Source organism: Erythrolamprus reginae, chromosome 3, assembly GCF_031021105.1.
Source record: "Erythrolamprus reginae isolate rEryReg1 chromosome 3, rEryReg1.hap1, whole genome shotgun sequence".
NCBI classification, from domain to species: Eukaryota; Metazoa; Chordata; class Lepidosauria; order Squamata; family Dipsadidae; genus Erythrolamprus; species Erythrolamprus reginae.
Window position 1 is genome coordinate 233,773,350 of NC_091952.1, and position 11,114 is coordinate 233,784,463.

General features: G+C 41.0%; 1 protein-coding gene across 1 annotated transcript; it reads left to right on the top strand.

The window, feature by feature from the left end:
• Positions 1–1,251: 1,251 nt before the first annotated feature.
• ENY2 (ENY2 transcription and export complex 2 subunit) lies at positions 1,252–8,662 on the top strand. Its single transcript, XM_070748219.1, has 5 exons — positions 1,252–1,344; positions 1,993–2,197; positions 2,307–2,377; positions 4,840–4,914; positions 8,399–8,662. The coding sequence occupies exons 2-5, from the start codon at positions 2,130–2,132 to the stop codon at positions 8,473–8,475; spliced, it is 291 nt and encodes a 96-aa protein (XP_070604320.1). The 5' UTR covers positions 1,252–1,344; positions 1,993–2,129; the 3' UTR covers positions 8,476–8,662.
• Positions 8,663–11,114: the final 2,452 nt, after the last annotated feature.

Sequence of the window (11,114 nt, forward strand, 5' to 3'; positions counted from 1 at the left end):
CCTGAGTTAGCATGATTGGCTGAGGAATTCTGGGAGTTGAAGTCCACAAGTCATAGAAGAGCCAGCTTTGCCTACTCCTGAACTATAGGAATGTGCCTAAGATGGATATTTGGGTTACTCCTTGGTCTAAACCAGGGATCTCCAACCTTGGCAACTTTAAGGGTGTGAACTTCAACTGGCAGAATTTCTCAGCCAGCTTTGGTGGGGAATTCTGGGAGTTGAAGCTGACTGAGGAATTCTGGGAGTTGAAGTCCACAAGTCTTAAAATTTCCAACGTTGGATACTCCTAGTCTAAACCAGTGTTTCTCTACCTTGACCACTTTGAGAATTGTAGATTTCAAGTTCCAGAATTCCCCAAGCAGCCATGTTGACTAGAAAATTCTGGGCGTTGGAGTCCAGACTTAACAGATAGAGTTGGAAGGGACCTTTTGAGTAATCTAATCTGCTTAATCAGCTTCCACCCATTCCTTGTCTGGCCCAACCGAAGTACTGAGTGGTACATATGCATGCTTATACTTTTCAGAAGTCCAATATTGTTCTATGTACAATCCTTTTTTTTATTGATCGATGTAATACTGTATTCTAATTTTCTGAGATGGGAGATTTGGGGTTTTCATGAGCTGTGCCCCATAACCATCACAATTATGACAAATCATGACTTGAACTATCTTGCCTTGCATGTTTATGGATAGCTCTCATGTATTAAGTTTCACCTTTTACGTTACATTACTGAAATAAATGAAGGTTTGCACCATATTCTAATTTTTTTGAGTTTCACCTGTATTAAGATCATTCTGAAGGTTTCTCTCACTCTCAAAAGAGTATTTTGAAGTGGCTGTTTATTTCAGAGATTTCAGCCGGTTCTGATCAGTTCTGGAGAACAGGTAGCGGAAATTTTGAGTAGTTCGGAGAAATGGTAATTACCACCTCTCACTGGCCCTAACCAAACCATGATTTATTTAAAAAATCCCAAATGAAACAGGCAATGAGACTACGCCACCAATCTCCATTTTGCTAAATAGCTAGTCAGAAGAAACAACTGCGGCATCGACATAAATCAAACTACAGATCCAAAAAAAGGGGGGGGATTACAGAGGAGCATTGTGGGAAAAGTAGTTTTTATGGTAAGGCGGCGTGAAGGCGTCATGGGAACGGCCAAGAGGCAACGTCCTGCTGGGAGTTGTAGTTTGCATTGGGCGTCGAGCCGTTAAAGCCATGCGGCTGAGAACTACGCTTCCCAAATCTTTCTGCGAGGATTGAGGGAGGCTGTTGCAAGGCTTCATTCTCTTTAGTTGGGTAAAGTCTTGGGCAACCCGGGGAGAGTTGGTCTTGCTCGCCGGAGAGGTAAACCCGTTTGTTTGGGGGCGGGGGCGGGCAGTGCATCTAATGGAGGCTTTTGTGCTCGTGTGGATGTCGATTCCTCTTCGAATTTGCTTGATATTTCCGCCCACTTTCCCCCGTTCCTTCCAGTTTCTTTAAAACAGAAACCGAGTCCAGATCTGACTGTTCAATGATTGCGAGGCTTTTTTTCAGCAGTATAGTTTGAGCATCATCGTTGTCGTCATCATCATATTATTATTGACAAAACAAACAAATAAAATAAATCATAAATAAAAATAAAATATTATATGATGAAACTGATGGGCGTGCAACTCAGAAGCACGGAGGACTCAAAATGGGTGGTTTTCAGAGGAGGGAATCCCTGTGTTATTAATATTAAGTAGCATCATTTTTTGGGGTGCTCGATCCACTCAAAACCTTGGAAAATGCAATTGTACAACAGGGTCACCTGAGTCTCTGAATGGTTTCATTGAATGGGCTGGGTTTTTAAACTGGGTTTTTAACCCAGCCCCTGTTATATGGTCTGGGTTTTTAAGCTGAGTAGGTGATGCATATTGTGTGAATGCCATGGAAATACATAACCATGCAGGTTTCTGGGAAACCAGATCCAAATTGGCAACGCAAGCTAACTTATTGATGTCCTTATTTCAGTTGTGGGTCTGCAGGTTGAGGAGCTGTGCCAAGAATTTATGGAAGCCAGAGATTATCCTTGAAATAGTTTATACGTCATTGAAATATCTGCTTTTCAGTAAGTAGATCTGGTCTACTTGCACCCAGGAGGGGGAAAAATGAACAAAGATGCACAAATGAGAGCAACTATTAATCAAAAGTTAATTGAAACGGGAGAACGAGAACGGTAAGTGGGTTTTATTTATCTACTTTAGCTGTAGAGTTGTGTTGCTTGCTGGTTGAGAACACTAGTGTTTTTCTAGTAGCTCGTATTTCTAACACTGTTGTTTTTACAGCCTTAAAGAATTACTGAGAGCCAAATTAATTGAATGTGGATGGAAAGATCAGCTAAAGGCACACTGCAAAGGTAATTGTCACTTGGGAGTAGAGTGTAACTCTCACTTCATTAATTGTTCATATGTTGGTATCATGGTCATGAATCTAATATTCATGTAATATGTATATTCTCATGTTGCATTTTCAATCACAGATGTATGATATATAGACAATTTTTTTTTTAAAGAAACAAATTGCGGTGTCCCACTTAATACATGATTCCTACCTCTGGCCTGCCTAAGTACCCCTCTCTCCTCCGCTTGTCTTTTTTCAATATTTATTTGTATCCCACCTTTATTATTTTTATGAATAACTCAAGGCAGTGAACATATCCAGTGCGTCTTCTTCTTCCCATTTTCCCCACAACAATGTGAGGTGGATTGAGTTGAGAGAGAGTGACCGGTCCAAGGTTACCCAGCTGGCTTTGAACTCATGATCTCCTACTATCTAGACTTGTGCCTTAACCATTAGACCAAACTGTCTCTCAATCATTGTATTTTTAAGAGACATTTTGAGATTAATGAAAAATATTAGGTATATTTGTAGAATATGCTACGTTAACTACAAAGCTGGCATGGAATACAACTGGGTTCTTTGGAAAGTAAGTTCCACTTCCTGTTAGCCGGCAAAATAGACTGTTTTATCTACACTCTCTTCTTCCCCATCCTTCTAGCCTAATTCTATTTTCTTTCCTGGCAAAAGGAATAGATGGAAATTGCAATCAGAATGATTTCTATCCACAAATATTATACACTTCATCTGGGCCTTGTAAATTGTGTGTTTATGTATATATACATGCCTACACACAGTGATGGGCTACCAAAATTTTTACTACCACACTGTGGGCATGCATTTTGTTTCAACATCTTTCAGTGTAAATTGGGTGTTCTGGGCTGGAGCTCCATTTTCGCTGCCCCGCTACGTTCCTCCCCTGTCTGGGCAGTAGCCCACGCCTGCCTATACACCAGCGGTGGGTTGCTCCCATTTCAGATTGGTTTTTAGAACTGGTAGCAGCAGTGGGATGCTCCGCCGACCCTCTTAGGACGCAAAAGCATTGCATGTGTGCACAAACCAGTAATGATCTAGTTTAAAACCCACCGCCGCCACACACACACATACATGGACACTGCATAGGCAAGTTTCTGAAGGCAAGATTTGCCATTACCTCCTTCCTAGAGCTGAGAGGGAGTGTCTGGCCCAAAGTCACCCAACTGGTTTTCTGCCTAAGGCAGAAGTAGTACTCATAGCCTTCAGGTCTGATGCTTAACCCCTGCATCAAACTGACTCTAGATTTTAAATTATTTTTCTTTATTCCAATTACTTTGAAAGGGAACATTTAAATAAAATAGCAATGTCAGCTAGAATCACAGTGGTGAATTATGGACCAAGATAGATTATACCAAACAAGGACATAACTGGGTGATTGTAGGTATAGGTTGCTGGATTAGTTTTAAATACTGTAGCCCTACTTTAATTGAGTCCTTAATTGACAATTCAAACAGAAAAGTACTCTAATCTGGATTTCAGGAGGGATGGTTGTTTTTTTGGGACATGTGTTGAATAATTGCTGTTCAAAAATTGCTCAAAATAGGTTGGGTTACATGGAACTAAATGAGGGAGTGGAAGAGTGAATAGATGTGGTTGGATTCTAGAATATGTAAGTGTGTGGTTCAGGTGACAATCCAAAGCAGGGGTCGCCAAACTTGGCAACTTTAAGACTTGTGGACTTCAACTCCCAGAATTCTCCAGTCAGCATAGCATAGCTGGCTGGAGAATTCTGGGAGTTGAAGTCCACAAGTCTTAAAGTTGCCAAATTTGAAGACCTCTGATCCAAAGTCTACTTATTTATTTTTTTAAAAGCTCTATTTTAAAATAGAGCCAGTTTAGTCTAGTGATTATGGCTCCAAGCTAGAAAGTAGGAGATTGAGAGTTCACGCTCCACTATATTCATGAAAGCCAGCTGGGTGACATTGGACAGGTCCTACTCTTAGCCCAAACCACCTTACAGGGTTGTTGTTATGGGCCGAGGTGGCACAGTAGGCAGAGTGCAGTACTGCAGGCCACTAAAGCTGACTGCTAGATCTGCAGGTCAGTGGTTCAAATCTCATCACCGGCTCAAGGTTGACTCAGCCTTCCATCCTTCCGAGGTGGGTAAAATGAGGACCCGAATTGTGGGGGCAATATGCTGGCTGTGTTACAAAGTGCTATTGCTAACATGTTGTAAGCCATCCTGAGTCTAAGGAGAAGGGTGGCATAAAAAAATTAGAATAAATAAATAAAATATAAGGAAAACATGCTAAATATGTTCTCCGGTTTGGGTTGTTTATAAAAAAATAAAAAGGCAGGATACAAATAAATAGCGTTTAATGTATAAATAGGGTTTGTCTGTTCTATTGAGTTTAATGTACATAAAAGGTACAGTTTCTGTCACTAAAACAAATCTCTACTTTTATCTGACATTAACACTTATGTGCTTGTTTTTATCTTGCTTAGATGTCATCAAAGAGAAAGGGCTAGAACATGTTACAGTTGATGATTTGGTGGCTGAAATTACTCCAAAAGGCAGAGGTAATAATGCTCCCTTCCTCTGGAACCTGCGCATAAAGTATACACTGAGTTGTTGGAATAAATCCTTTCTAGGCGCTGAGCAGACTTTATTTGTATAGCTTTAAGAAGATGGTTGATTCATGTACCCTCCAACGATGCCCTAGAATTTACATTTGCATTTTATTCCAGTGTTTTTCAACCTCAGAAACTTGTGTGTGGACTTCAACTCCCAGAATTCTTCAGCCAGCATGCAACACATCCTGGGAGTTGATGTCTACACACCTATTAAGTTGTTGTAGTTGAGAAATATTGCTTTACCCAGTCAAAAGGGCTGACCTTTGTTTCCTTGATCTCTGCCTTAAAATATTCTCACGTGTTGACTTGCTATGCAAGTCTTTTAGATGTGATTAGTCACTGAGGGTAACAACAAAAACTAAGAATAAAACTTACAATAATTTCAAGGGTACCCATGCAGTCCTACTTGCAGCGACATTAATATTGAAAGATCTGAAGTTGCTGAGCTCTTCAGTGGGTTTTAATAATGAGCATTCTAAGTAGCTTAGCAGTGCTCATCTGCTCCTGCTTTTTCATATTCCAAGATTCTGTTTACTGTTTCAGAGAAACATTTGTGCCGGCCCTGAGATATTACTATAAATACCGTATTTTTCGGAATATAAAAAGCAACTTAATTTTGAGGGAGGAAAATAAGAGAAAAAAAATTACCTACCAGGTATTCATTTGGCTAGCATCCTTAGTTTGATCAGCACTTTAATTAATTAATTAGATTTGTATGCCGCCCCTCTCCGCAGACTCTGGTTAGGGCTGGAAAAAGTTTTGGAGGGAGTAGCAATAAAAACTAGCCTGCAAGCATTGGACCAGAGTACCTCCGGAACCGCCTGCTACCGCACGAATCCCAACGACCGATAAGGTCCCACAGAGTTGGCCTTCTCCGGGTCCCATCGACTAAACAATGTTGTTTGGCGGGCCGTAGGGGAAGGGCCTTCTCTGTGGCGGCCCCGGCCCTCTGGAACCAACTCCCCCTGGAGATTAGAACTGCCCCCACCCTCCCTGTCTTTCGTAAACTACTCAAGACTAACTTATACCGCCAGGCATGGGGGAGTTGAGACACCTTTCCCTCAGGCTTTTTTTAAATACTTTGTTTTATGTTTGGTATGAATGTGCTGTTTGGTTTTTTTTAATAATGATAGGGTTTTATATGTTTTTTAATATTAGATTTGTTCCACTGCTATATTGTTTTTATTACTGTTGTGAGCCGCCCCGAGTCTTCGGAGAGAGGTGACATACAAATCTAATAAATAAATAAATAAAAATAAATAAAAGATCATTCAAACCTTGTTGGGGCTGGGGGGGAAAAAGCTTCGAAAAAACCTACTTTTGGAGTATAAGACAAGACGCACCCAAATTTTCAGCCTCTTTTAGGGAGGAAAAAGGTGTGTCTTATACTCCAAAAAATACGGTAATCATCACCGAATTATAGAATTGACAAGTGTTGCATAGAGATGATCAATGCAGGATTCCAAATGAAAGCATCCACAACAAATGCCAGCCTCTGTAGGAATATATCCAACAAAGATAAGCCCATCATCTGTCTCAGTGGTCCCCAACCTCCGGTCTTGGATTGGCACCAGTCCGTGCCATGCCAGCAACCGGGCCACACAAACAAGGGAGCCACGCTTGCTCCGGTCCATGGAAAAACTTATCTCCACTGAATTGGTCCCTATCTTATTCTTAGGAAGTTTTTACTATCAACCAGAATGCACCTTCCAATAATGTAAGACAATTGCAGGTAGTCCTTGACTTTCAACCATAATGGGGGTCAAAATTTATGCTTCTAAGTGAGGTGGTTGTTAAGTGAATTATGCCCAATTTTATGCCTTCCTCACAACACTAGATATGTAGCAAGGCTAAAAATGACAAAGTGAATCAAAGACATTGGGAGATTCATTGATACCTTCTTAAATCACTTCGGGACCAAGTGCAAATCTATGTCATGCATCTATGGCTGTGTTTCCCAACCATGGCAACTTGAAGATATTTGGACTTCAACTCCCAGAATTCCCTAGCCAGCATTCACTGGCTGGGGAATTCTGGGAGTTGAAGTCCAGATATCTTCAAGTTGCCACGATTGGGAAACACTGATCTATGGGACATGAGTGGCCAATTGCTTTGATTGATTTTTATCTTTGATTTCTGGATTACAACACAGTGCAGAACATTTCCATGATATACAAACTGGCCTTTTTTTTCAGGTGTACTGGATTTTCTTTTTATGAGCAGCCGTAGCATACTGCTGATGCACATTTTGATCGATTTCAATCCCTAGGCACTGTCCCAAAGGTGGTTTTTCAGGGGACAACTGGACTTTCTTGTTTTTTTTCTTTTGAAGATATTTCACTTCTCATCTTGGAAGCTTCAGTTTTGACGGGATAGTTGTGAATGGAATGGAATGACTATCCTGCCAGAGCTGAAGAAGCTTTTTGGATGAGAAGTGAAACATCTTCAAAATTAAAAACAATACAGTCCAGTCCTGAGAAAGCACCTTTGGGACCACCACGATCTGGATGACTGAGAATCTTTACAGACAATCCTTAGGCACCATTCCCAGCCCATATCTTATATATGTGCCTATTGATTTATTTTTCCAAATGCATTTTTCATCTATCTGTACTACACATAATTTGTTTTTTTTTCAGTTTTCCGCTCTATCAAGAATGTTCCAAAGTTTGTTTCAAAGAACTAATACTATTTGGGGGTTGACCTTGATTTGGTGGCTCACACAGACACATTCATGATGTTATGTGGGTCTGATTCAAATGTTGCCATTCCAATCCCAGAATTTCCCATTCAAGAACTAACCATGGACAATTATACAGTGGTACCTCTACCTAAGAACGCCCCTACTTATGAACTTTTCTAGATAAGAACTGGGTGGGTTTTTTGCCTCTTCTCAAGAACCATTTTCTACTTACAAACCCGAGCCTCCGAAACTGTAATCGGAAAAGGGAGGGAGAAGCCTCCGTGGGGCCTCTCTAGGAATCTCCTGGGTGGAAACAGGGCCAGAAATGGCGGGGAGAAGCCTCCGTGGGTCCTCTAGGAATTTCCTGGGAGGAAACAGGGCCAGAAAAGGCAGGGAGAAGCCTCCATGGGGCCTCGCTAGGAATCTCCTGGGAGGAAACGGGGCTTCTACCCTCCCTGTGGTTTCCCCAATCACACTTATTATTTGCTTTTACATTTATGGGAAAAATTTCTTCTTACAAACTTTTCTACTTAAGAATCTAGTCAAAGACCGAATTAAGTTCATAAATAGAGGTATCACTGTACTTAGCTTTCTAGCTTGCCAATATTGGTCAACTGGTACCACATGCCAAACATACCTTCATCTAAGCTCATACATATAGAAATGCACAAAGGATCTCATAATGTAGTACTGTATTATGATTGTAGGTTGAGGACTAATTCTTTTCTTTTTCTTTTCTTTTTTCAGCTTTGGTACCTGATAGTGTAAAGAAAGAACTTTTACAGAGAATAAGAACATTTCTGGCTCAACATGCCAGTCTTTGAGCCATCCGTTTGAATCTTCCCGTGCTTTTACACATTGTGTTCAGTGAATCACATGAAAAACTAGACAAACATTTTTCATATTTCTGGGTTCAAGTTCACTATTTTTTTTAATATTTCATTCGCTTACTCCAAATCTACTTCGATATCCTGACCTTTAATGTTTTAATAAAAAGAACAATGCCAACAACCTGCGCTTCCATGTTGAAATCAAAGATGTTTTGCCATTTTGTCTTAAAGGGTCTGACCTGTGTCCATATACTTTAATATTTCCTAAATGACTTCTCTGCTATCCCTCTGGATGAATCCAGGAGAAAAAAAATAAAAAATTCTAAATATTTGATATACATTGCAAAACAGCACAGCAGCAGAGGGAAAGCAAAGAGTAAAATAAATTATCATACCATACAAATACATACATACCATACAAATATATACTGTACATTTACAAATACAGTGGTACCTCGTGATACGAACCCCTCGCCATATGAACAATCTGAGATACAAACCCAGGGTTCGGAAATTTTTTGCCTCTTCTTCCGAACTTTTTCCGTCTTACGAACCTGCTGCCGCCGCCGAGAAGCCCCACTGCCTGGCTGTCGCTTTTTGAAACAGCCGGGGGGCTTCTCAGCATCCTCCCGAACCCGGAAGTTTCGGGTTCAGGAGGACGCCGAGAAGCTCCCCGGCTGTTTCAAAAGGTGACAGCCGGGCGGCGGGGCTTCTCGGCGGCCACCCAAGCCCGAACTTTTGCCGAACTTCCGGGTTCGGCATTGGGAGAACGCTGAGAAACGCCCGGCTATTTCAAAAGGTGACAGCTGGGCGGCGGCGGTTTTTTTTGCGTTTTTTTTCCTTGCACGCATTAATTCATTTTACATTTTTTCCTATGGGAAACAATGTTTCGTCTTACGAACTTTTCGTCTTACGAACCTCCCCCAGGAACCAATTAGGTTCCTAAGACGAGGTATTACTGTAATGGTGCATGACTAGTGACATGCAAATCTAGCTATTGCATGCTTGCCATACTGACCTTGCATGAAAAGGCCGGCATTTATATAGCAACTTATACATTTTGTCATCTGCTTTTCCCTCCACCCCTTGGATGTCTAAGAAAAGAATTATTCCTTTTAAATAATGGAAGATAGAGAATAGTAAACTTCAGATTCGGCCAGCTTTTGGCCACCTTTTGTCACAGTCCATAATGAGCAGTGAAGGGCTACCAAAATTTTTATTAGCACACTGTGGACGTGGCTTATGCAGGACACCTGCATTTTCTTTCAACATCTTTCAGTGCAAATTGGGTGCTCTGGGGTGGAACTCTATTTTAGCTACCTCACTGCGTTCCCCCCGTCTGAGCAGCAGCCCATCCCTGATAATGAATAAGTAACAAGATGAATTCAGTTATCTTTTTTAAAAGTAATAATGTGTTTCATAATATTACAACCAATCTAATACATTGTACTAATACATTTCTGAGAGCCTTGTATTTTTGAGATCCTGACAGTCTTATAGCAACTGGAGTATTAGTATATGTGACTCAAACTGCGTTGCAGATAATGGAATATGAAGCTATATTCCATAATTTGCAACACAATTTGGGTCACATACTAATACCCTGGTTGCTTATAAGACTGTCAGGATGTCAAAAATACAAGACTTGGAAATCAAACATATTTCTTAGTATAATGTATGGGTTAGGTCGTAATAATGTAATAGCGTCATTTTGAAAGTTTTAAACTTGAATGGCTCAAATAGATCTGAGCCTATGTTGAGCCTATTTCTAGTAAGATTGCATTTCATGTCTAGTACAGTTAGACCTTGAACTACAATCATTCACTTAGTGCCTAAACATTCGAAGTTACAAGTGACAACCATTTTTCACATGATTGTTGATCAAAATTAGGAGGCTTGATAAACAGGCATGTATTTATGATGGTTGCAATGCAATGTTCTAAGGCAGGGATGACAAACCTTTTTTTCCTTGGGTGCCGAAAGAGTGAGTGTGGACATGATTGTGGAGGGCAAAAACAGCTTCCCCCACCCCCTTAGAGGCCCTCTGGTGGCTGGAAATGGCCTGTTTCCCAACTTCTGGTGGGCCCAGTAGGCTCATGTTTCAACCTCCCCAGGCTCCAAAAGCAAACACCCTTCCCCATCCCCCTGGAGGCTCCCTGGAAGCCAAAAACGCCCTCCCAGAGCCTCTGTGCAAGCCAAAAATCAGATGCATATTGGAGATGAGCTAGGGCAATGGCTCATGTGCCAGCAGATATGGCTTCGCGTGCCACCTCTGGCACCCATGCCATAGGTTCACCATCACTGTTCTAGGGTAATGTGATCCCCTTTTGTGACCTGACAAAAGTCAAGGGGTATTTACTTAATAACCATTTTACTACCTTAACCATGGCAAGAAAGATCACAAAATGGAGAAAAACTCATTTAACATCAGCAGATATTTGGGGCTCGGTGGTGGTAGTAAATTGAAGACTGCCTGTTTTATTTGGGAAGGCTCAAGTGTAGACTAGGATGGATAATATGGTGGATATTAATATTAGGGAGGAAGGCAAGGGTAAGCTTAAAGAGCCAATCACAAAGATAAGGACATTTCAGTGAAACAAAAGCCAGCTAGTGATCTATAGCTGACACTGCAA

Excerpts from the sequence above, each read along its gene's own strand:
- ENY2 (XM_070748219.1), top strand. The coding sequence starts at position 2,130 with ATGAACAAAGATGCACAAATGAGAGCAACTATTAATCAAAAGTTAATT. Across the intron at positions 2,378-4,839 it reads GCTAAAGGCACACTGCAAAG|ATGTCATCAAAGAGAAAGGG; the intron begins GTAATTGTCACT and ends TATCTTGCTTAG. Across the intron at positions 4,915-8,398 it reads AATTACTCCAAAAGGCAGAG|CTTTGGTACCTGATAGTGTA; the intron begins GTAATAATGCTC and ends TTCTTTTTTCAG.